Source organism: Ornithorhynchus anatinus, chromosome 14, assembly GCF_004115215.2.
Source record: "Ornithorhynchus anatinus isolate Pmale09 chromosome 14, mOrnAna1.pri.v4, whole genome shotgun sequence".
Classification (NCBI taxonomy): Eukaryota; Metazoa; Chordata; class Mammalia; order Monotremata; family Ornithorhynchidae; genus Ornithorhynchus; species Ornithorhynchus anatinus.
This window is the reverse complement of record NC_041741.1, coordinates 52,628,782-52,653,508: the sequence shown is the minus strand read 5'-3', so window position 1 is coordinate 52,653,508 and position 24,727 is coordinate 52,628,782. Positions and strand designations below refer to the sequence as shown.

The following is a 24,727-nucleotide window of genomic DNA, read 5'->3' as shown; positions in this document are numbered from 1 at the left end:
CTGCCACTTGTCGGCTGTGTGACTGTGGGCAAGTCACTTAACTTCTCTGTGCCTCAGTTCCCTCATCTGTAAAATGGGGATTAAGACTGTGAGCCCCACGTGGGACAACCTGATTCCCCTATGTCTACCCCAGCGCTTAGAACAGTGCTCGGCACATAGTAAGCGCTTAACAAATACCAACATTATTATTATTATTATTAACTGCCGAGGTCTTGGTCCGCGGCGAGTCGGACTCTGAGCTACTGGAGCGATGCCCGGCCGGAGGCGGGGCCGAGCCGAGTCCCCACCTCGCGGGAAGCCCCTGGCGGGATTTAACGGGGCCGGGCCGGGGCTGGGGCCGGGACCGGGCTGGGCCGGAGCTGGGACCGGGCTGGCCAGGGGCCGGGCGGGAGGAATCGTCCCGCCCCACTCCTTGCCATGCCCACCCCCGCCCTGCTCGGCCTCAGCCATTGGCCCGTTGGAGCTCTCCCCCCCTACACCCCTTCCCGGTGACCCCCCTCCCCCTACACCCCCCTCTCAGGACCTCCCCCCCCCCCCGCCCCCCCACATCCCCGGACCTCCGCCCCGCCACATCCCCGGACCTCCGCCCCGCCGCCGCCCAGTGTGAACGCCGCTCCGGCTCAACGCGCTTCTCCGGCCCCGCCCGACCCCGACCCCGACCCCGACCCCGACGGTCTCTCCAGCCAGCTCCGTCCCGGCTCTAGGAGGTGAGCCGGACCTCACGGCTCCGAGCTCGGGGCTCGGGGCAGGCGGCTGGACTGAGCAGCCGTGGGACCTAGGAGCTGGGAGCTGGGAATGGGGTGGGGAGCTCGGGGCTGGGGCTGGGGGACTGGCTGTTAGCCTAATATAGTGACTGACTGACGGGTCGACCGAGGTGACTGGAGCAAAGAAATCAAAGATCCAGGGAAAGGGAGGAAAGAAGCCCCGGAAGGCTGGTGAGGTGGGGGTGGGGGTGGGAGGGGAGTGGGGAGAGGAAGACGAGCAGAGAGTCAGAAAGTAGTCGGGAGGAGAAGACAAGCAGAGATTCAGAAAGTAGTGGGGAGGGGACGACGAGCAGAGATGCGGAAAGTAGAAGCGGGCAGTTCGCCTGTCTGAATCCTCTCCACCATCAGCCACCCTGGTCCGGAGTGGGCCGCCTCTGAGTCTCGGACTCTGAACGGCGGTCAGGCCGGAGTCCGAGCCCCGGCCGTCTCCACCGCTTTCTCTACCACCGTCTCCTCCATCGTCTCCTCCGCCGCCTCCACTGTCGTCTCCACCGCAGTCACCTCTTCGGGTCAGGCAGAAGCACCTAGAGGATGTCAGCCCCCGGTCTGCAGAGTGCAGGTGGTAAGAAGAGTCCGGGTCCTCTCGGGTCCGACGTCAAGGACTCTTTCTGTTCTGGGGTTGAACCTGACTGACCATTGACTGTTCTCATGCCCCCTCCTCTCCTGGCTCACCTCTTATCTACTCCTCTGCTTACCTTTCTTTTCTGCCACGGAGTTGCCTTTTCCCAGCTTGAGGATTCCTACTTCTCCTGAACTCTTTCATTCATTCAATCGATCGTATTTCATTCATTCAATCGAATTTATTGAGCACTTACTGTGCGCAGAGCACTGTGTACTAAGCGCTTGAGAAAGTACAATACAACAATAAACAGTGACTTTCCTGTCCACAACGAGAGTACAGTCTGGGGGGGCGGGGGGGCGGAGGCCAGACCAATAAAAATATTAGAATTACGGATATGTACATAAGTGCTGTGGGGCTGGGAGGGGGAGGGCAAAGGGAGCAGGTCAGGGGCAACACAGAAGGGAGTGGGAGATGAGGAAAAGTAGGGCTTTGGAAGTGACTCTTTTCTTCCCAGTGAGTCGTCCACCCCTACTTCCCTTCCTGGGGCAAAGCAGATTATCCAAATTTCCTATGGCCTATACCAGCCCCTGAGTAACGGACTTGGTTTGACATGGAGAGAGACAGGTAGTTTCCCGGACTATCCCGATGAAGGTGAACTGGAGTGGGATATGGATTCCCTCGCTTCCAGTGCCCGGCTTGCCCGGCCTTGGGAGACCGGGGCACTGGATATAGAGCTCCTTGGCCTCTAGATTGTAAGCTCATTGTGGGCAGGGAACATGTCTACCGACTCGGTTGTATTGCACTCTCCCGCGCTCTTGGTACAGTGTTCTGCATATACTATGCGCTCAGTAAATACCACTGATGATAATGATGATGTCGGGGGAGGGCTAAGGTTAGTCTGAGGAACGGGGCTTGATGGCACTCCACCCAGAGAGCCCCCTCCCCAAGAGACCCTGACTCCAAAGAGACCAGAGGCCGTGGCTTCAGCCTGTCCCTGGCTGGCATCCTGGGCAGGAGTCCGCTCCCCACACTGTTCACCTCACCCCCAGGCCCAGCCCACAGACCCGGACCCCCGGTGCCCGAGCTGATCCGGAGGAAGCGAGATGGGGAGCATCTTGCAGAGGACGAGATCTTCAGCTTCGTGCAGGCCGTGACTGATGGGACCATCCAGGATACGCAGATCGGTATCCCCGAGACCTCCTCCCACCCCCCTACAGTAGCCCTCCAGATAATCCCTCCAGGAGGCAACGCGGGGGGTGGGCGTGGGAGTGGGGTCCAGCTATTCCTCGGCACTGAGCCCCAGCACTGAGCAGTGGCACTGGGGACTGGTCCTGAGCCTCAGCACTGGTCGGTGGTACCAGACCCCTAGACTGGGGCCTGAAGCTGCCTTGGGTCCCTTTGTCTGCAGGTGCTATGCTGATGGCCATCCGGCTGCAGGGCATGGACCGGGCAGAGACGGAGGCTCTGACAAGGGCAATGGCGGGGTCCGGGAAGCAGCTTGCATGGCCAAGGGAGTGGGCAGGGCGTCTGGTGGACAAGCACTCGACTGGTGGTGTAGGGGACAAGGTCAGCCTGCCACTGGCCCCTGCGCTGGCTGCCTGCGGCTGCAAGGTCAGAACTGGGTCTGGGGTATGGGGCTAGCTTTCCCGGCCGTGGGAGGTTGGGGGGTGGAGTGGGGGTGGGCTTTCACACTTCCTCTTCCCCCCCAGGTGCCGATGATCAGTGGGCGAGGCCTGGGCCACACAGGAGGTACCCTGGACAAGATGGAGGCGGTGCCAGGCTTCTGTGTCTCCCAGAGCCCGGAGCAGGTGAGTGGAGGGTAGGGGGACACTGATGGGGGCAGGTGGAGAGGCGGTGCACCGAGGGGGATCTTGGGCCTGACCTGGGGCAGCGTGGGCTGTCTGGACCTCTGGGGAGAGATCAGGAAGGGTCCTTGGGGGCACAAAGGGGCGAGGCGGCTGGGGTGGGGGTCCAGGAGCTTCCAAGCTTCCACCACATCAAGCTCCTGCCAGCCCCTTGCCTCCCCCGCAACACATACACACACAGAGCCCTAGAAACCTGTTTCCTCAGGAGCACACTCAGAGGCCCCCTGCTGGGCTCATCTCCCCTTCTCCCCCGCCCCCCTCACTGCCCCAGGGCCTGGTTCTCTCTGGGGGTGAACATGCTGAGTGGGGGCCGAGGGTGGGGCGGGCGCCTGTCCAAGTAGGAAGCAATTTCACCAAATAACAAGGCGGCAGCCGATCAGGCCTGAATCAGCTGGGCCCAGTTTCCTGTTGTCTTGGGCCCGGTGCCAGGCCATTTGGGGACGAGCAGGGTCCAGACCAAACTCACCCTGTTTGCAGCTCTCCCTGTCCCTGGGCTTAAAGCCCCCGAGAAAGGCCCAATCCCTCTCTCCTTCCCTCCCTTTCACTCACCCCATGAGATCTCTCTTTTCCTTGGCCCCCTCCAGGGAGGTCTCCAACTTTTTACCCTTTAAATAAATCATTGATTTCTATTAATGTCTGTCTCCCCTTCTAGACTGTAATAATAATTAATCATAGTTATGGTATTTGTAGAGAATAATCTCCCAAGTGCTTAGTACAGTGCTCTGCACAGAGTAGGTGCTCAATAAATATGACTGATTGATTTAATCCTTGGGGGCCCTGCTCCCATGTGAGGATCCCAGCCTGGGTCACAGAGGTTGGACACAAGCCAGTGTGGAGGGCCATTGCTCTGGATGATGGGCTGACCCCTCAGTCAATCAATCAATCAATCAATGGTATTTATTGAGTGCTCTCTGTGTGCAGAGCAGTGTACTAAGTACTTAGGAGAGTACAGTAAGACAGAGTTGGTGAACACATTCCCAACCCACAATGAACTTACAGTCTAGAGAGGGAGAAGACAGTAATATAAATAAGTAATTTATAACATATAATTCATAGAGGAGTTCATAGTGCATAGTGGGGCTGAGGGTGGGGTGAATACCAAATGCTCAAAGGTTGCAGATCTCTCTGCCTCCCCCCCGGCCCTCCCCTCCCCCTGCAGAAACACGTGGTGCCCGGTTGGGGGCCGAGAACTGGAGCATCCGGCCCTGGCCCCGGCCCTGGGCGACCTGGAGGGAGGGGTGGGGCAGGCTGGGCTGGGCTGGGCTGGGACCCCGGGACCAGGAGGGTCACGGTACCGTGGCGGTCCCAGATGCGGGAGCTGTTGGAGCACGTGGGCTGCTGCATCGTGGGCCAGAGCCAAGAGTTGGTCCCCGCGGACAGAATCCTATACGCAGCACGTGACGTGACCGCCACTGTGGACAGCCGCTCTCTCATCACTGGTAAGCCCCGCCACCTCCGGCCTCCCCTGGCCCCAGACCCCCAATGGGGAAGCAGCGTGGCTCAGTGGAAAGAGCATGGGCTTTGGAGTCAGGGCTCATGAGTTCGAATCCCAGCTCTGCCACTTGTTGGCTGTGTGACTGTGGGCAAGTCACTTAACTTCTCCGTGCCTCAGTTCCCTCATCTGTAAAATGAGGATTAAGACTGTGAGCCCCACGTGGGACAACCTGATTCCCCTATGTCTACCCCAGCGCTTAGAACAGTGCTCGGCACATAGTAAGCGCTTAACAAATACAAACATTATTAACATTATTACCCCTCCCCTGCTCCCCAGTGTGGGCACCTCCTATAGGGCCTCACCCCCCCCCCTTCCCCCCCGTCAGCATCTATCCTCAGCAAGAAGGTGGTGGAAGGCCTGTCCGCCCTCATCCTGGACGTGAAGTTCGGAGAGGCCGCTCTGTTCCCCAGCCTGGAACAGGCCCGAGAACTTGCAGAGACCCTGGTGAGTGGGTTGGCTGGCTGGCTGGCTGGCTAGATAAATGGATGGATGAATAGATGGGTTGAGACGGATGGGCTGGATGATGGCTGGCTGGCTGGCTGGTTGGATAGATGGATGGCTGGTCAGCTGGCTGGATGGATTGTCGGAAGGACGACTGCCACTTTGGGCAGGCACGCAAGCCCCAGTGGATAAAGGTGACCTTATCTCGGGGTGGATGTGTGGATGGATGTGGAGACGAGGGAAGAGGTGTGCACGTGTCTATCTCCCTAGTCCCGATCCTGGGTGTCCTCCACCACCCGCCTCATAGCACTTGTGTAGCAATAACAACGTCCAGATTTTGACTCTATGTCTTCCCCTATTTATAGTTAATTTAAGTATTTGTATCCCCTCCCCATTCCCTCCCTGCTAGACTGAAGTGCCCTTGAGGGCAGGGATCATGTCTTCAAAAAAGAGGGCACTTTCCCAAGCTCTTAGTACAGTAGTGCACTCAGTAAGTACTCAATAAATAATAGTGATTGATTGATTGAATGACTGACATGAGTGCGTGTGTGTGCGTGTGTGTGTGTGTACAGGCCGTTCTGCCAGGCATCGGCTCCCTGGTGCAGCTGGTCACTGTGGGACATAATTGCTGGAAGTCGGAACGAATCAGGAAATTGGAGCTGATTTGTTACCACAGGGCCTGGAGGTAGAGTGGAATAATAGTAATTGATAATTATAGTGGTTGTGAAGCACTTACTCTTTACCAAGCTCTGAACTAAAAGCTGGGGTAGATACAGGATCATCAGATGAGACACTGACTCAGGCCAGACTAAGCCCACATTTCCTCTTCTCCCACTCCCTTCTCAGTCACCCTTGCACTTGAACTTGCACCCACCCTTTATTCACTACTCTCTCAGCCCCTAAGCACAGGCTCAGTGGAAAGATCCCGGGCTTGGGACTCAGAGGGTGTGGGTTCTAATCCCGGCTCTGCCACTTGTCTGCTGTGTGACCCTGGGCAAGCCACACAACTTCTGTGTGCCTCAGTTACCTCATCTGTAAATTGGGGATTAAGACTGTGAGCCCCACGTGGGACGGCCTGATGACCCTGTATTCCCCCCAGCACTTAGAACAGTGCTTGGCACATAGTAAGCGCTAAACAAATACCATTAAATAAAAATAAATAAATATTGGTATTTGTTAAGCGCTTACTATGTGCAGAGCACTGTTCTAAGTGCTGGGGTAGATACAGGATAATCAGCTTGCCCCACATGAGGCTCACAGTCTTCATCCCCATTTTACAGATGAGGTAACTGAGGCCCAGAGAAGTTAAGTGACTTGCCCACAGTCACACAGCTGATAAGTGGCAGAGCTGGGATTATTATATACATATCCATAATTTATTTATATTAATGTCTATCTGCTCCTCTAGACTGTAAACTTCTTTGGGCAGGAAACATGTCTATCAACTCTGTTCTATTGTATACTCCCAAGCACTTGGTCCAGTGTTCTTGCCACAGTAAGTGCTCACTAAGCATGATTGATTGATTGAACACAAATCCTATCCCAGATAGGGCTCACAGACGGAAAGGGAGGGAGAACAGGTATTGAATCCTCATTTTACAGATGCGGAAACTTGAGGCCCAGAGAAGTTAAGTCTCTTGCCCAAGGTCATACAGAAGGCAAGTGGCAGAGCTAGGATGAGAATCTAGATCCCCTGACTCAATCAATCAGTCAATCAATGGTATTTACTAAGTGCTTACAGTGTGCAGAGCACTGTACTAAGCACTTGAGAGAGTACAGTATAACAGAGTTGGTAGATATGTTCCTTGTCCACAACGAGTTTACAGTCTAGAGGGGGAGACACAGCCCTGTGCTCTTTCCACAGGCCGTGCTGCTTTTAGATTAATCGGTTGGCCAATAAATAGTCTTTATTGAGCCCCTGCAGGTGGTGCAGCTGGTAGGCAAGATTCCCGCCCTCAAAGATCTTATACAACAGAGCTCCCAGTTTCCTGGGGAAACTTCCACCTCCACAGGCCGTGAGCAACATGGCAAGTCTTAGAGACCATTAGTCTGGAGAGGCAGCTACTGCTGCTGCTGCTGGGGCTGCAGTCTGTGCTCTGGACACACACACACAAACTGTGCTTCCTTTTATCGCTCACTTCCAAAGTGCCCAGGACTGTATTTTGGTGACAGAAATACCAGCAGGCGCGCAGGTGGGCACATTGCCTCAACCTCCATACCAGAGATGGGTGGTTAGACCGAAGGAAGCATGTGGTGAGCCAGGGTGCGCTCAGGGAACTTTCTGCTCAAGGGAGACTTTCATTGACAACGCACAGTCTGATCCTGCTAGTGGATTCTGCTGCCTCTCCAGCCGTGCACTGAGAAGCAGAGAAGGGGAAAACAGCATCCGAAAGGCCAGGAAGGGGTCTGGCAGACCGACGGGCAGAAGGTGGTGGCAACGGGGCCTCCCCTAGGGCTGGGAGGCCAGGACCTGCTACAGAAGACACAACCAGCTCCTGGAGCGGGATCCCCTCCCCGATGCCACCCCTGCCCCCCCACCCCACCCCCTGGGCCCAGAATGCCATCACCTCACCAGCGCCGACGCCATGCCCTGCTCATGGCTAAAAGGTCCTGTTGGGTGGGATGGGTGCGGGGAGTAGGGAGCAGCAGGACACCCAAGCAGCTGCTGGGTGGTGAGCTGGGAGGGCGCCGGCAGACTGGAAGCCAGAGAAGCCCAGTCTGGACCCCTGGAGCCAGCTGGGGCAGTTTGAGAGATGGGGGCAGGGGCAGCGGACAGGCAGACCGACCGATCAATCGATCGGTGGTACTTACCGAACCCTCGGGAGAGTACAGTACAAGAGAGCTGGTGGACATGTTCCCTGCCCACAAGGAGCTTACAGTCTGGAGGGGGAGACAGACAGTAGTATAAATACTACTGTTAGTATAAATAATTACAGATGGGTAGATAAGTGCTGTGGGACTGAAGGTAGGGTGAATAAAGGGTGCAAATCTAAGTGCAACAGTGACGCAGGAGGGAGAGGAAGAAGAGGACATGAGGGTTTAGTCAAGGAAGGCCTCTTGGAGGAGCTGTAATTTTAATGAAGTTTTGGAGGTGGAAAGAGTGACCGCCCGTCAGGAGGGGAAGGGGCAGGGAGGTAGAGAGACAGCAGCAGAAAGACTGACCTGCTAGGGCAATGGAAACAGCAGCAGACAGATAGGCAGACCAGCTAGGGAGACAGTCACAGCAGCAGCAGACAGACTGACTGACGGGCTAGGGACACAGCAGAAACAGCAGTCAGAAGGACCTAACAGCTAGGGAGACAGCAACAGCCAACAGAAGGACCAGCTAGGGCAACAGCAACAGCAGATAGACAGACTAACTAGGGGCAGAGAAACGGCAGCAGACGGATAAGATGGACCAGGTAGGGGGAGAGTAACAGCTGCAGATGGACAGGCAGACCAATCGACCTGCTCCGAGGAGAGCAGCAACAGCGGACAGGGAGCCAGAAGGACCTGGATTCTAGTCCCATCTCCACCACTTGTCTGCCGTGTGACCTTGGGCAAGTCACCTCACTTCTCCACGCCTCTGTTATCTCATCTTTAAAGTGGACTTTAAGACCGAGCCCCATCTGGGACGTGGACTGTGTCCAAACTGACTACTTTGTAATTACCCCAGTGCTTAGAACAGTGACTGGCATATAGTAAGCACTTAACAAATGCTATGTTAAAAAAAAAAAAAAAAGACTGATCAGGTAAGGAGGCGGCAGCAGCGGCAGTAGAAGCAGACGGACAGACTAGCCCGGTCTACGGCGGTGGGAGAAAAGCTGCTGGTCCAGCCCAGTGTGGAGCAGAGTCAAATTCATGTCAGTCTTTTCAGACGGGGGACGGACGATTGATTGATTGATTGATTGTTTGGTCCCCATTCTCGGCACCACCGTGCAATAGGAAGAACAGCCCAACCTGTACATGTGGGAGAGGACATGGGTCAAGACCACTAGCAGACAGAGAAGGGCAGAAGGGTGACCTCCTCGATCTAGGTGTAGGGGGGCGGTCCCAGAAGGTTGAATGTCATGATGATCCCCTCTCTCTTTGGGTGTGTTGAGGGGGTTCTTAGCAGGTGGGACAGCAGAGTGAACCCCCTCCCCCTTCTCTCACCAGGTTCATTCATTCATTAGTCAATCATATTTACTGAGCGCTTACTGTGGCAGAGAACTGTACTAAATGCTTGGGCGAGTACACTCTGACAATAAACAGTCACATTCCCTGCCCACAGTGAGCTTACACTCTGGGTGGGAGTTGGGGGGGGGGCACAAGTTGGGAGGGTGGTCTCAGCAGGTGGGGCAGCAGGGTGGACCCCCTCTTCTCTCTCCAAATGTGTTTGGGGTTTGGGGGGGAGCGTCTCAACGGATAGAGCAGAAGGATGAACTCCCTTACCTCTCTCTCCAGGTGGGCGTGGGGTCCCAGCTGGGCCTGCGTGTGGCCGCCGTGCTGACTGCCATGGACGGGCCCGTGGGGCGCCGGGTGGGCCACGCTCTGGAAGTGGAGGAGGCGCTGGAGTGTCTGGAAGGGGCAGGCCCCCCCGACTTGCGGGACCTCGTCACCCAGATCGGTATGAAGAGGGTAACTTCTCTGGGAGAAGAGGGAAGAAGGCCCTTCCAGGCCCCTAACAGGAAGGGGGTCCCCTAAGCACCCTCCTGCCCTCTTGGCACGCCTCTTTTAAGGGGGAGTCGTTTCCAGTGGACAGGGCCCCCAGCCATCCCCCTCCCCCCCGCCGTCTCTCCCTCAGGTGGCACCTTGCTATGGCTGTGTGGAGCGGAACCAACCGCGGCTCTGGGAGCAGCCCGGGTGGCCACGACTCTGGACGATGGCTCGGCCCTGGACCGGTTCCAAGCCATGCTGCAGGCCCAGGGAGTCACGGCCTCGGTGGCCCGGGCTCTGTGCTCCGGGCCCGGGGCGGCTCGGAGACGGCTGCTGCCTAGCGCCCCGACCCAGGAGGAGCTGTGCGCCCCTTCTGACGGTGAGACTGGCAGCTGCTGACGGGGCCCGAAGCCAAGGCTGGTGAGAGGGGCGGGCTTGGAAGGAGCCCAAGAGGTTCCTCCTCTCAAAGGCCCATCCACCCCCTCTCCTCTCCTCCCCTGCCCTTCCCTTCCTTCCCCAGGCACAGTGGAGCAGATCAGGGCACTGCCCCTGGCCCAGGTCCTGCAGGAGTTGGGAGCGGGACGGAGCAGGGCTGGGCAGGCCCTGGACCTCAGCGTTGGGGCCGAGGTGCTGGTCAGTGTGGGACAGCGGCTGGATGCAGGTGAGTGACCGGAGGATGCGAGGAGAGACAGACTGGGCCCTGGGATTGAGGGCAGCCCTCTCTGTGACTTCCCCTGTCCGCTCTCCCCTCTTCTCTGACTCCCCTATCCCCTCCTGCTTCTCTCTGTGATTCTCCCCATCCCCTCCTCATTCCTTTGTGTCTCTCGCCATCCTTCTCACTCTTCTCCGTGACTCCTCTATCCCCTTCCCCCCAGCTTCCCTCGGAGACACCCCCGATCCTTCCCCTGTCCACTCCTCTCTGTGACTCTCCCATCCCCTCCCCCTCCTCTCTGTGACTCCCGGTGCTCCACCTCTCTCCCCTCAGGGACTCCCTGGCTGAGGCTCCACCACGCGGCCCCTGTCCTGAGCGATCGCCACCGCCACACTCTGCAGTCGGCATTGAGGTTGTCCGCCGGGCCGCCCTTCCCCACCCCCCGCCCCGTGTTCGAGCTGGTTCTGCCACCGATCACCGCCTGCCCACAGGACTGACCCACTGGTGACTTAACCTTGGGCATCACAAGTGTTCAGTAAAGGTTTGGTATAGAATAAGATCTTAATAAATAAATACTCTAACTGGCTGGCAGATTCAGCAATGCAAATGACCCAACAACCTGAGGGGCAGCCAGCAGAACCTGTCTCCCGAGCTGGGGAGGCACTGGGCTGGCCAAGGGGATATCACCACTACAGTGGCATAGACAGCGGGCACCACAGTGGTTTTCCGTCCCCCTCGGTATCTCTCCGGCCTCCTGGTCTACGGAAGAGATCCGTGGAGCCACCCTCATCACCTGGGGGCTGGGGCGTGGGGCCTGGGGCAGTCACTCATCCTGTTTTCAGCTCCTCTATCCCCCCTCTGGTTCTGGGGCGGGAAGAGGTCAATCAATCAGTCAGTCAATCAGTAGTGTTTATTGAAACCTAATAATAATAATAATAATAATGTTGGTATTTGTTAAGCGCTTACTATGTGCCGAGCACTGTTCTAAGCGCTGGGGTAGACACAGGGGAATCAGGATGTCCCACGTGGGGCTCACAGTCTTAATCCCCATTTTACAGATGAGGTAACTGAGGCCCAGAGAAGTTAAGTGACTTGCCCACAGTCACACAGCTGACAAGTGGCAGAGTGGGATTCGAACTCATGACCTCTGACTCTAAAGCCCGTGCTCTTTCCACTGAGCCACGCTGCTTCTCTAACCTAGACTACCTTCTGTGGAGAACAGAATTAGGAGACATGGTCCCCGCATGTCATAGTTGCAAACATAAGTCATCGCAAAACACAGCATCTCTTGATAGGAAATATACAGAATGACAAAGAGACGGATGTCCGTTAACAAAGGTAGAGAATGCGCGTGAGTGCTGAGGGAGGCTGCCGGATGGACCCACTTAGGTGGCGATTCATCAGGAAAGACCTCCTGGAGGCGTGATTTCGGAGGGGTTGTGAAGGCAATAATAATAATAATGTTGGTATTTGTTAAGCGCTTACTATGTGCCGAGCACTGTTCTAAGCGCTGGGGTAGACACAGGGGAATCAGGATGTCCCACGCGGGGCTCACACTCTTAATCCCCATTTTACAGATGAGGTAACTGAAGCACAGAGAAGTTAAGTGACTTGCCCACAGTCACACAGCAAGGAAGGCTGGGGTGAGGTGACTTGAAGGGGGAGTGAGTTCCAGCCGGAGGAAAGATGTGAGCCGGAGGTCAGAGGTGGTCGGCCAAAAGGACTCTGCTTTCTCGGACTCTCTGTGTTCACCCTGGTATTGCAGACTCTCCTCTTCGGATCCGGCCGCTGTTCCCCTCTCGTGTCACAACGCCTTTCCCCTAGCCCATCGGCCAGCCCCTGCCGCCTTATCCCGTCAATCGATCAACGGTATCCGCCGAGCACTGTGGCACAGCACCGTACTGAGCGCTTGGGAACAGTCAACAGAGTTGGTGGATATGCTCCCTGCCATCGAGTGCTGACCGTCTAGCGGGGGAGGCGGACGTTAAAATAAATTGCTTAGACAGGGAAGGACTTTTTCTAATGGAATTTAGTAGGTGCTTACTATGTGCCAGGCACTGTACTAAGCGCTGGGAGAGATTAAAGCTACTCAGGTTGGACACAGTCCCTCTCCCACAGAGGGCTCACAATCTTAATCCCCATTTTACAGATGAGGTAAGTGAGGCAGAGAGAAGTGAAGTGACTTGCCCAAGGTCACGCAGCAGACAAGTGGCGGAGTCTAGATCAGAATCCGGACAGACCGGCTGTCGCACAGGAAGGGGGCGGGGGGAGGACACGGGTAGGGGGTCGGTGGCAAGGTAGACGAGATGGAGATACGGCGTGTAAATTGGGGTTGAAGTAGCGAAGCTCGCTGGGGTGCGGTAAGAAATCGGTGAGGGACATTAGGAAGCAGCACGGGTTAGTGGGTAGTGCACAGAGCTGGGAGCCCGGAAGGACCTGTATTCTAATCCCGCGTCGGCTGCTTGCCTGCTGTGGGACCTTGGGTGAGTCGCTTCACTTCTCCGCCTCTCAGTTACCTCACCTGTAAATTGGGGATTACGGTTGGGAGCCCCACGCGGGCCGTGGACTGGGTCCAACATCTTTACCTTGTATAATAATAATAATGTTGGTATTTGTTAAGCGCTTACTAGGTGCAAAGCACTGTTCTAAGCGCTGGGGGGATACAGGGTGATCAGATTGTCCCACGCGGGGCTCACATTTTTAATCCCCATTTTCCAGATGAGGAAACCGAGGCCCAGAGAAGCTAAGCGACTTGCCCACAGTCACCCAGCTGACAAGTGGCAGAGCCGGGAGTCGAACCCATGACCTCTGACTCCGAAGCCCAGGCTCTTTCCCCTGAGCCACGCTGCTTCTAAGCGCTGGGGTACATACGGGGTCATCGGGTTGTCCCACGTGAGGGTCACAGTCTTCATCCCCATTTTCCAGATGAGGTAACTGAGGCCCAGAGAAGTGAAGCGACTCGCCCACAGTCACACAGCTGACAAGGGGCAGGGCCGGGTTTTGAACCCATGACCTCTGACTCCCCAGCCCGGGCTCTTTTCCACTGAGCCACGCCGCTTCAGTAGAAGAAGAGGAAATGAGGGCTTGGTCAGGATAGGCCTCTCGGGGGAGATGTTCCTCAGTAGGGCTTTGAAGGCAGGGAGAGTAATTGTTTGTCGGATATGACGTTGGAGGGCGTTCACGTCTTCACCCCCTTTTCCAGATGAGGTAACTGAGGCCCAGAGAAGCGAAGTGACTTGCCCACAGTCACCCGGCTGACAAGTGGCAGAGCGGGGATCCAGCCTATCGCTGTCACCAAGTAAGCGCCTGAGAGATACTATTTAAAAAAAAAAAGGAAGGGCACTGGCCCCCGCGAGCGGCCGAAGGCCAATCGTCGCAGCAAACGCCGGAGCGATCGTTCGGTCAACCAATCAGAGAAGGGGCCGGTCACCGCAGCCCGAAGCGGGCGGGGGGACCGGAAGTGCCCGCCCTCCGCCCGCCCCCCCCCCCAGGTCAGGCGCTTTCCCCGAAGGCGGCGGGCGGAGGGCGCCTGCGCCTGCGCCGTGCCGCGCCCAGCCCTCCCTCTCCCTCCGCCCGGCGCCGGGCCCCCGCGCATGCGCCCTGCTCGGCGGGCCGGCGGAGGCGGTGCGGGCGCCATGCTGGCGGCAGGGCCGGCCCGGGGCTGCTTGGCCCGTGTGGCGGCGGCCCTGAGCGGTCCGCGGCCCCGCGGAGGAGCCCGGCTCCTGGGGGGCGCCGCCGCGCCTCCTCCTCCGCCGCCGGCTCCTCCTCCGCCGCCGGCTCCGCGGCGGGCCCCGGGGCTGCGGACGCGGCTGCTGGCGGTGGCGCTGCTGGGCTTGGGGCTGGGGGCGGGCTGGCTGGCGGCGCGGGCCGAGAAGCGGCGGCGGCGGGAGGAGGAGCGGCGGCGGGCGCTGCGCCGGGTGGCCGTGGGCCGGGACGACTTCAGCCTGGTGGACCAGAGCGGGCGGCCGCGCGGCAAGCGGGACCTGCGCGGCGGCTGGGTGCTGCTCTACTTCGGCTTCACGCACTGCCCGGACGTGTGCCCCGAGGAGCTGGCCAAGCTGGCGGCCGCCGTGCGCCGGCTGGAGGCCGACCCGAGCCTGCCCCCCGTGCAGCCCGTCTTCGTCACCGTGGACCCCGAGCGCGACGACCCCGCCGCCCTGGGCCGCTACGTGCGGGACTTCCACCCGCGCCTGCTCGGCCTGACGGGGACCCCCGAACAGGTGCGCCGGGTGGCCCGGAGCTACCGCGTCTACTACAGCGCCGGCCCCAAGGACGAGGACCGGGACTACATCGTCGACCACACGGTGGTCATCTACCTGCTCGACCCGGACGGGCTCTTCGTCGACTACTACGGCCGCGGCAAAACGGACGAGCAGATCGCCGACAGCGTCCGGCGCCACATGGCCGGCTTCCGCAGCGTCCTCGCCTGAGCCCAACGGGGCCGCGGGGCCGGACCCCCGGGACCGCTCCTTCTCGCTAATTAAACGGGCGACGCGGCCCGGGGTCGGGCCGCGCCGCCGGACCGCCGGTGACGCCGTCCCGCTCTGCTCGTTCGCCTGCCGGCCGCGGAGGCGGAACCCCGGGCCGGGCCCGACCCGCCTCCCCGAAGCCGGGCTCCCCACGGCTGGCGTCCGACGGGTCCGGGGGTGTCCGTGGAGGGTAGGGCTGGGGGGTGGAAGGCCAGCCCGGCGGCAGCTGCCGTAGCCCGGTGGGGCGGGGCGGGCCGGGGCGGGGCAACTGGCGCCGGGAAGGACCGGCCCCGACCGAAGGCTCGGCCGAGGAAGGGACGGCGGTCTTCATCTCGGCTCCCGCCGGCGCTCCCCGCCCCCGACGGGGTTCCCGAGCTACCGCGTTGAGGCCTGCCGGCTCCAGTCGACGCTTGCGGGGAGTGGGAGATTCGATTTATTGCCACCCCGCTCGGGGACACCTGTACGAGGGGGGTGGAGGCGGGGGAAGGGGTCAGCGCAGTGCCATGGAGGGGGCCACGTAGGTCTGGAACCGCTCGTGGGCACGCTGCCGGCTCAGCAGGCGCAGGGCCATCGTGTCCACGCCTTCCTGGAGCCCGGCCTGCTGCGTGATCTCCACTGTGTGGTCGTTCGCCTGGGGACGCGGACAGCTGGTCAGATCGCCCGGCCCCCTGCCCCGGTCCAGGCAGCCAGCCCCCGCCCTAGCCCCGGGGACCCGCCCCCTCACCAGTTGCAGCGAGGCCAGCAAGAGGCGGCAGACTTCGAAGGGCGGTTTCCCTGCGGCCAGGCGGGCGAAGGGATACCATGTGTTCAGCTGGCCGAAGCCAGACACCACCCGGTCCCCGTAGTCGTGGATATCGAACGGGCCGTGCCGCTCCTGGGAGAGACTGGGTTAGCCTGGCCCCGAGCCCCCTGCCCCAGCCCCTCTCTTCCCCTCCGCCCTTCTCCGGCTTCACACCTGCTCCTGTAACAGGGGCCGGATCTTATCGTCCCAGGCCTGGATGCGCTGGGACAGCTCTGTCTCCTGCACGTACTTATGAGAGTTGGCGATGAACAGATCCTGCCACGGGAAGGGGCACAGGGGACTGAGCGAGCCGGGCACGCACCACCCCTCCTCTCCTTTCCTCTCCTCCCCAGGGCCCCGGCACCCACCACGTTCCTGCGAACCAAGTCCTCGTAGGTCAGTGACTCCACGACCATTCCGGGTTCTGCAGAGGAGAAAGATGTGTGGGGGTGGGAGGGTTTGGGCCCCAGATGGGGACACTTCCCCTCTCCTCCCCTCCCGCAGGATACACACATGCCCGTCCGCACACATCCCGGTGCACCCGCTCGCATTTTGGAGTCCAGGCACGCCCTCCCATCGCTGGCCTGAACCTGGCCCTTACCTAACGCTTGATCAGCCAGCAGCTCTGGCTCTTCTGTGAGGATGTCCTCGGGTTCCAACCCGTCATCTATAGGGCAGGAAGTTGGGGGGTGAGGGGAGCTCTGGGCGTATGTGGAATGCTTCCTCCTCCCCCCTCACCCGTGCCCCAAACCTGCCGTGTCCAGTCACGAAACCCCCGGGCCATCCCCCCACCCCGAGAATGGTGATGGGAGCCATAGAGGGCAGGGGCGGCTACCTGCTTCGGGCTGCTCCAAGAAGTCTTCAGCCCGATCCTCTTCCGGGGGGCACATTTCTGCCTGGGTCTGCTGCAGCCACTGCTCTGCCAGCTGCTGGGGGCAGAGGGGGCTGGGGGTCACCGCCCCCGCAAGGCCGGGGCAGAAGGCCTACTGGCCAAAAGCCTGGCGGGGCAGCTTTGGCCCAGGAATCAGCATCGCGCACATGCACGCCACACCCTCACACCCACCCTCCCCCGCCAGCAGGAAGAAGAAAGACCAAGCCCTTCTCCAAACTACTTGGGGAAGCTCGGCCCCCGCTGCCGGGTCTAGGAAAGGTTACCTTCTTCCCCGACCCCTCTCCTCCTCTCCGCTGCAGCTTGCGCAGGACCTCCAGCCGCTCCTTCACGTGCTGCCAGTACAGGACCTCCATGTCTGCGGGCAGAGCCGAGGGTCAGGGGCCGGGACTGGGTCACAGGGGCAGGAGGGGTTCCCTGCCCAGGTAGCAGTGACAGCCGGTGGGGGGGCAGCTGTGCCCACTTCTGTCCAGCTCCCTCAGCGTGCCCACCTCCAGCTTGTGCTGCACCCTCACCTCCTCCTCAGCATTACACACACCCAATCACACCTGCAAACGTGGGACCTTTGCGCCTGGCCTTCCCATGGCTGTGGTCGGCGTCTGAGGGAGAGGAAGGACCCCGGGGTCAGGAGGGCAGCAGCAACCGGGGTCCCGACCCAGGGTGTTGCGGCCCATCTTAGCCCAGGGGCGGACCGGGAAGGAGACTGAGCAAGGGGGAGGAGGTGGCCCCGGACCACGATGGAGATCAATGAGAAGGGCACCTGAGTCATTTCCCCCTCCTCCCCAGCCCTGGGCTCTGGTCTGGCCGCTGCCCTCAGGGAGGGTCCGACCTGGGAGGAGGTGGGGGTGAGGGTGGGGATGTGGGCAGGGCCCCTGACTCACAGGTGGTCATGTACCACTGGTGGAAGTCCTGCAGCTTGGAGGGGCCTCTCCTCTTGCGCTTGTTCCCTGGTGACTCTGCCACGTGATGTGGGACAGAGTAGGGTTTCCCTGGGAAGGAGAGGGTCTCAGGGCCCAGAGTAGCAAAAAGCCCCCGCGTCCCCAGCCAGCGGGACCTGGGGGGGGGGGGGGGTGCGTCGGGCAGGCCGAGCAGTAGGGGCCTCGCTGACCACGCCAGCCTGGGATGGCTCCGGGCCACAAGCTTTGTGACTTGAGGATGGCCGGAGGGAAGCAGCTGGGCAGGAAAAAAACAATCGTATTGCTTGAGGGCTTACTGTGTGCAGAGCACTGTATAAGTGTTTGGGAAAGTCCAGTGCAACAATCAACAGACACATTCCCTTCCCACAACAAGCTTACGGTCTGGGTACCTTTCTTGAAGGGTTTGTCCTCAGGGGAGTCAAAGGGGTCCAGGCTCTGCCAGGGATCCATGGCCTCCTGGAGTGGAGAGGACAGATGGGGAGAGAAAAAGAAACAGAACAATACTGGGGTTGGGGGGGGGTGTATGTGGGTGTCTGTGCATGTGTGCGCGCGCCCACCCTTGGGTGTGCAGGATGCCAATATTGAGATGAGGGTTGGTGGCGGGGGAGAGGGACGGCAGTTATGGGCAGTCGTCAGCTTCAGCCTACAACTTCCGGGCCCAGTGGGCCCCCAGAGCCTGCTCCGGAGAGTTGCCGTTGGCTCCGCTCTGGGCCCAGGCCCGGTCCCGGCAGCTGGGCGGCAGAGACGGGGAGGTGCCTGGTCGGGGGACTCATAGCACCAGGAAGGGGCAGAGGTCCGGGAAGCCTTTCTGGACCAGATGGGCTTTGAAGCAGTGCTGGAAGGAGGGAAGGGAGGTGGCCAAGCAGAGCAGGGAAAGGGCGGGTCCCAGGGCTGGGGCCAGAGAGAGGAAGACCCAAGCGGAGGAAGAGAGCAGAAGCCTCTTCTACGAGCCTGACCAGGGCGGCGATGGACTCGGGCACAGGAAACTAGGGGCACCTTCTGCGCCAACGCCGCAAAGCCCCCATCTCTTCACCTTTCTCTGGACTTCGGGGTCAGAGATGGCGACTCGATTTCGCAACCTGCCCTGCTGCTGTTCTGAAGCGCCCTGGGGGAAGAGTGCAGCGGTGTCACTACCGCAGAGACCGGGCAGTGCCAGGGGTCACCGCTGCTGCCCCCCTCCCGCCCCCGCCGGCTACAGAGCTCGGGGTCCGATCTCCGCCGCGAGTCGCCACTCCTGACCCCCGTCAGAGCTCAGTGTCAGCGCCGCAGAGACCAGACAGCAGCGGGGGTCACCGTTCCTCCCCTTCGGCCAGAGAGTTCGGGGCCGGGCGGGAACAGAGGACTCATTCCAGCGGCCGGTGACTGCTGCGCTACCCTCTTGCATGGCCCAGGGCCCAACTCCTACCTTCCCTTCATTCAATCAATCGTATTTATTGAGCGCTTACTACGTGCAGAGCGCTGCAAATAAGAGTCCATCCCTCCCAACTCTGTTGCATTGGAATCTTCCAGGCGCTTAATACGGGGGACCGCATCCAATACACGTTCAATAAATACCATCGATTGACGGACTGATTACCTTCTGCCAGTTCCGGTGCTCACGGGGGCTCTTCAGGGGCCCTCCCGGCCCGGGGTCCCCCACAGAGAGGTCCTCGTCGGGCAGGCCACCCACCTCCCCGTCCTCGTCCTCGCTGCCCCCCACGGCCTCCACAGCTCCTGCCAAAGCCAGGAGACCACATGGTTCCAGAGGGACCCCCACTGAGCCCACACCACTTCCGGTGCCGGGCCCGGGCGGGGGGGCAGGCGGGAGCAGGGGCCGCAGCGGGAGAGCCGGGGCGGTGGGCTCTAAGGGCCGGGGAGCCAACGAGAGGTGTGGCCCGCGTGGTGCCTGTGAGGCCGGTGGGACCCGCCCCCACCCCAGTGTCCTGCCATCACGGAGACCCCCCCACCGCGGGCGGCTCCAGACATGGGCAAACCGGGGCCCAGGCCCCCTCTGTTCCCGCGGGGCCCTGGGCGGTGCCCTGGGCAGCGGCTACCACCAGGGTGCTAAAAAGCAATCTGGCTCTGGGCAACGAAAAAAGTGAGGCGGGGACAACCCCAAAGTCCCATCCCATCGGGCTCTGGCGGCCAGGACCCACCCACCTCCCTACCCCACTGGATTCTCCCGGCCCCCACCCAGCTCACCCGCCCTGCCCTCTTGGCCCGGCCGTGGCCTCCTGACTCACTTTCCTCCCTGGAGAAGTTCAGCACGGGAACGGGAGTCCCGCACCCGCTGATATCTGGCATCTCCTTCTCGGCCTCCTGCCCCTTCGTAGCGGGGAGATCTGGGGGAGCAGAGGGGAAAAGGGGACTGCGGCCCACGAACCTCACCCACCCCCCGGGCCGGCAGGGGATCCCACCAGGCGCACCTCCATGGTCCGGCAGGAGAGGAAAGGGGCCAGTGCGGGGACCCCGACCGACCTCCCCACCGCCCCCACAATCCAGGGATTCCTCGGTTGCAGCTCTGCTGCTCGGGCCGGACTGGCGACCCCCAAAGGCCCCGGGCCCCCAAGTCCCCGCACCGGTATGCCCCGCCTGGCTGGCCGGGGGCAGATACTCCTCGGGGGCCGGCCCCGTGGCCGGCTCCAGCATGAAGGCGCCGCTGGCGTGGGGCAGGCTGGTGTTCATCCAGAAATCCTTCCGGCTGGCCAGGACCTCGCCCTGTCGGCTGAGACACGGGCACGCACCCACCGACACACGGACACACACACATGCAGACACGCGACACTCTAAGAAAACTGCACTGATGCCCTGCCCGGAGGCTCCGTGGGACAGGGGAGGGGAAGGACCCCAGAGAGGGGCAGATGTGAGTCGTGGGGGGCCGGGGAGGGTTTGGGGGGTGGGTGCCGAGAGGGCTCCCAGGCTCGCACCTGTAGAGAGGACTGTTCTTTTTCTCCTCTTCGTTCGGGGGCACCAGGGACATCGGGACCAACGGGACAACGGGCACGACCTGCCGGAGAGGGAGTGTGCTCTGTGCGGGGGCTGAGGCCCCCGTTGTTCCCACCCACCCACCCAGGTGGTGGCGTCTCTCACATTGGAGGAGTGGTCATTCCTCAAGTTCACGTTGGCCCTGGACTCCGGTAAGTCATCCAGTGACAGGAACTGCACAAAGACAGAGGGCGTGTGTGGCAGGGGGCCGGGCTGGGGAAGGGAAGAGCCGGACGGACACCCGGGTCCAACCCGGCCCCTCCGCCACCTCCTCCCGCCGCTCCCACGACCACCCCACCTCCTCCTCGTCCTCCGGGCAGGACGCGCTGTGGCCATCCGGGTCAGTGCCGTCCTCCTGCAGGGATGGGAGCTGCTTGTTCCGGTCTCGCCTGGGGGAGACAGTCCAGACTGTGGAGGGTGGACGGAGGGTGGAGCCCAGAGACCACCCCACCAGCTGCGAGCCCCAGACAAGCTGTTACCGGCACAGAGACCCCTGGCGCCAGCTCCCCCCGACCCTCCCGTTTCCCCGGCTAGCCTTACTTCTTTCCGGAGATGAAGTCCAGAGCCTGGAAGACCAGGGAGTAGAGATATTCCACCTGTCCACGGGAAACCAGTGTGTGAAGGGCAGGGGACAGAGCAAAGCAGTGCTGTCACTAAGCCCTTCCATCCCTCCCTCTTCTCTCTCCCTCCGTCCTTCCCTCTCCTTCCCTCTCTCCCTGCCTCCCTCCCAGGGGACTACTCGAGCTGCTCCCGCTGACGCTTTAAACCAAACATGTCCAAAACTCAACGTCTCATCTCCCCATCCATACCCTCATCTCCCCATCATACGTCCTCGTTATCGAAGACAACACAACCATCGTTGTACCCTTGGCATCATCGTCGACTCATCTCTCTCACTCTACCAACCAATCGATCGCTGGTACTTGAGTGCCTACTGTGTGCAGAGAGAGCCCCGTACTTAGTATCTGGGAGAGGATAATATACCAGAGTTGCTAGACACATTCCTTGCCCACCAGGGGCTTACAGCCTTGAGGAGACAGACAGTAGAACAAATTGCGGATGTGTACACAAGTGCTATGGGGCCGAGGGTGGGGTGAACAAAGGGGACAGAGCCAAATGCAGGGGTGACACAGGAGGGAGAGAGAATAGGGGAAATCAGGGCTTAGTTGGGGAAGGCCTGCTTATTCCTCCAAATCATTTATTCGATCGAATTTACTGAGCACTTACTGTGTGCAGAGCACAGTACTAAGCACTTAAATCCCATCAGTTCCACCTTCACAAATCTCAAGTCTTCACCCTTTCTCCTCCATTCAAGCTCATGTAACTTCCCACTTGACCCTCCCTTCTCTGTTCCCTCTCATTCGTGGCATTTCCCTGGTCCGCAACTCCCTCTCTCAGACGAATCAACCCGAGCCCTCCCTAAATCCCACCTCCTTTAGGAAGACTTCCCCAAGTGATTCCCGAGACACCTTCACCACAACCACCCCAAAGCCTCGTTCAGCACTTTGGTCACTCCTAAAGGCCTCTAGCTATTCTGATTGGAATTTTCATTTGTGGGTTCACGGAACAGACGTCTTCTCCTCTCGCACCTCCTGTGTGCACTCAGGGGGCCTCCCTCCGGTCTGTCCCATTAGATGGCGATAACTAATGCGAGGCGAGGGTGGGGGGTGGAGGGCAGGGGGCGGGAGCCGCACCTCGGGGCCCTCCCTTCTGTTGCCCTCCCCCCAAGCCCGCCCCACCAGCTCCTTCAGCCAAACCTGGATGTGGGCCGTGGGGGCCTAACCTCCCTCCCGCCCTCCTTCCTCCCCCTCTGTCTGTCGGCGAGGCGGGGCGGGCCCGGCACGCAGCCCCACCTTCTTGCTGTAGACGCAGGCGGAGCCCTGGATGAGCAGTGCGGCCTCGATGAAGTTCATCGTGGTTTTGCCATTGTCGAAGGAGATGCAGATCTGGTCCAGCTGCGGGCACGGTGGAGAGGACAGAGGTAACAGGATCAGCCTCTGTCTGTCTGGGCATCTCCCCCCAGCACTGTGGACCACCCCCACCACAGGCTCTTGGGACTTCTTCCTGCTGGGGCAGCGGACGGGGGGCTGTGGAGTCTCCCCTTAAAGGACGGAGATGCTGCCAGACAGAGCACAGCCTTTGTGCCAGGCACGGCCCCGAGACCCTCCAGTCGCCCCCCGCCCAATCTCCTGAACCAGGACCAGAAGCGCAGGCACCAAGCGGGCCACCCAGGTCACGTCCCTGTGGCCCCAGGACGGCAGCCCCTCCGTCTCCATCCCCTTGGGTTGCCAGCCCCGGCTCAGGCCTCTGCCCCCAAAGGACCAACAGCAGCAGGCGGCGGCAGAGGTCAGCGACTCGGAAGTTCCGCAGAAATGGGCAGGCCAGAACGAGCCAGAGCTCACGTCTAGGCTTCTCGCTTCCAGGAGGATTTCCCCTAGAAACTCAGCTAGGCCTAAGCTGGTTCAGCTCCTCAATCACAGTGTCGGGTACCAGTCCGAGGGCACCGGGCAAGGGACATCTGCCGAGGGAGCGGGGCAGGCCCCGAGGCAAACCACGGCAGGGTGGGACAGGCGCGGCCCGGTTGTCCCCAGCCCTACAGATCCAGGAGGAGCTGCACGGACAACCCGTTGTGGATGATACAACCCAGAGCCAGACTGCAGGCCGAACAGCTTGCCTCCCACCGCTCCCATCAATCAATCAATCGTGTTTATTGAGCACTCACTGTTTGCAGAGCACCATACTGAGCGCTTGGGAGAATTCAACATGATAGAGTCGGTCGGGGCGACCCCGGCTCCCAAAGAGCTCACAGGCTACAGGGGGAGCCGGAAACCATCCCTTGCGTCCAGGTCCCGCAGCCAGGCTTCAAAGCGGCGGTCCGGGGCTGGCCCGCTTTCCGGTCTGGGATACCCGGGGCACCCGCCGGGGGGGGGGGCCTCCAGGCAGGTGGGCCTTTTTGGGCAGCTGCCGATCCAGCTGATCAGGCTCCATTACTGCCACTCCAACATCTGAGCGCCTGTGAACTCACACCCTCCCGGAGCTGTCCTGAACACCCCTAACACACACCATTTACTTCCCAGTAACTCGTGTGCACGGACAACCCTGTCCTCCTCCTCCTCCTTGACTGCAACTTATTTTCGCGTCCGTCTTCCCGCTAGACCGTAAACTCCTCGGGGGCAGAGATAACGTCTATCCGCTCTATGGTGCTCGCCCAGGTACTTAGTACAGCGCTCCGCTCACAGTAGACTGTAAACTTGGGAGGGAGAGGATCCGGGTTCTAATCCCAGCTCCGCCACTTGCCTGCTGCGTGAACTCGGATAAGTCACTTGACCTCTCGGTGCCTCAGTCTTCTCAAAGGGAAAGCGGGGATTTAATACCCGTGAGCCCTGACCACCTTGTATCTACCCCGGCGTTTAGTATAGCCCTTGGAGTATAATAAGCGCTTAACAAATACTGCAACCGTCATCGTGCCTCGTAACTTCACCGTACCCTCCCGAACGTTCTTGTACAGTGCTCTGAGCACAGTAACTACTAACTCCGCCGTCCTCTCCGAGGCACTCAGTACGATGCCCTGTCCCCAGCTGGACCGGAAGCATCCTCGGGAGACGACCGGTGTCGACCGACTCTCTTGGGACAGTGCCCAACGCTTAGCACAGAGGCCGGCACCTAGGAAGCGCTTCACAGATAACTTAACCGCGGTTATCATTATTAGTAATAATAACGACAACGACGATGGCATCGGTGAAGCGCTCACTAGGTGCCAAACGCCGTTCTAAGCGCCGGGGGGGGGGGGGGGTGACAAGGCGATGAGGCTGCCCCCCCCCCGGGGGGCTCCCGGTCTTCATCCCCATCTTCCAGACGAGGTCACCGAGGCCCGGGGAAGTGACTGGGCCCAAGTGGCGCAGCCGAGCAGCGGGGTCCGTGGGCGGGGCGGTGGGGGTAAAACCCTCTCGATCGCATGGGATGGGCCCGGCCCGGCCTGGCCCGGCTTCTACCTCTTCGAGATACTCCCCGAGCTGCGCCGCCACGTCCACCTCCCAGTTCTTGGTGAGATCGCGGATGGGCTGCAGGAGGTGGGCGAAGCGCGACTCCGCGTCCTCCATGGCTCCCGGCGGGGGAACGGGCGGGGAGCGGGCGGGAGGGGGCTTTTCCCGCGCGGCGGTCACGTGAGGCGCCGGGTGGGGCGGGGCGGGGCGGGGCGGGGCGGCGCGCGCCGATGACGCAGCGCCCCCCGCTGGCCGCGGCCCGGCCCGACTCGCCGGCCGCTCCCGAGGAGGGAGGGAAGGAAAGGGGGGGGGGGCGGGGCCCCGGGCG

The 24,727-nt window shown here is 60.6% G+C and overlaps 3 protein-coding genes across 6 annotated transcripts; 2 read left to right on the top strand and 1 right to left on the bottom strand.

The window, feature by feature from the left end:
* The first annotated feature begins 594 nt into the window (after positions 1 to 594).
* On the top strand, positions 595 to 11,989 carry LOC103164808 (thymidine phosphorylase). Of its 3 annotated transcripts, XM_039914054.1 has the most exons (12): positions 596 to 707; positions 1,113 to 1,326; positions 2,376 to 2,510; positions 2,735 to 2,937; positions 3,036 to 3,134; positions 4,501 to 4,630; positions 5,012 to 5,130; positions 9,553 to 9,715; positions 9,893 to 10,123; positions 10,265 to 10,405; positions 10,730 to 10,937; positions 11,974 to 11,989. In XM_039914054.1, exons 2-11 carry the CDS (start codon positions 1,296 to 1,298, stop codon positions 10,891 to 10,893), a joined length of 1,416 nt encoding a protein of 471 aa, XP_039769988.1. In that variant the 5' UTR covers positions 596 to 707; positions 1,113 to 1,295; the 3' UTR covers positions 10,894 to 10,937; positions 11,974 to 11,989. The 3 variants fall into 3 exon arrangements, with proteins under 3 accessions (XP_028934724.1, XP_039769988.1, XP_028934721.1); XM_029078891.2 differs by lacking the exon at positions 11,974 to 11,989 and having other exon boundaries at positions 595 to 707; positions 1,113 to 1,323; positions 10,730 to 10,982; XM_029078888.2 differs by lacking the exon at positions 11,974 to 11,989 and having other exon boundaries at positions 10,730 to 10,982.
* A 2,020-nt stretch (positions 11,990 to 14,009) lies between these two features.
* LOC100091288 (protein SCO2 homolog, mitochondrial) lies at positions 14,010 to 14,928 on the top strand. The gene has a single exon (XM_001520149.5). The coding sequence runs from the start codon at positions 14,032 to 14,034 to the stop codon at positions 14,824 to 14,826; it is 795 nt and encodes a 264-aa protein (XP_001520199.3). The 5' UTR covers positions 14,010 to 14,031; the 3' UTR covers positions 14,827 to 14,928.
* A 352-nt stretch (positions 14,929 to 15,280) lies between these two features.
* On the bottom strand, positions 15,281 to 24,556 carry NCAPH2 (non-SMC condensin II complex subunit H2). Of its 2 annotated transcripts, none has more exons than XM_029078886.1 (20): positions 24,409 to 24,556; positions 22,270 to 22,371; positions 20,957 to 21,012; positions 20,715 to 20,805; positions 20,522 to 20,590; positions 20,359 to 20,438; positions 20,011 to 20,156; positions 19,675 to 19,773; positions 19,029 to 19,165; positions 18,486 to 18,557; positions 17,842 to 17,908; positions 17,417 to 17,524; positions 17,084 to 17,134; positions 16,802 to 16,893; positions 16,482 to 16,575; positions 16,248 to 16,313; positions 16,015 to 16,070; positions 15,821 to 15,922; positions 15,590 to 15,739; positions 15,281 to 15,496 (listed from the first exon to the last, which is right to left on the bottom strand). In XM_029078886.1, the coding sequence occupies exons 1-20, from the start codon at positions 24,514 to 24,516 to the stop codon at positions 15,356 to 15,358; spliced, it is 1,887 nt and encodes a 628-aa protein (XP_028934719.1). In that variant the 5' UTR covers positions 24,517 to 24,556; the 3' UTR covers positions 15,281 to 15,355. The 2 variants fall into 2 exon arrangements, with proteins under 2 accessions (XP_028934719.1, XP_028934720.1); XM_029078887.1 differs by having other exon boundaries at positions 16,482 to 16,572.
* Between the last annotated feature and the right edge of the window lie 171 nt (positions 24,557 to 24,727).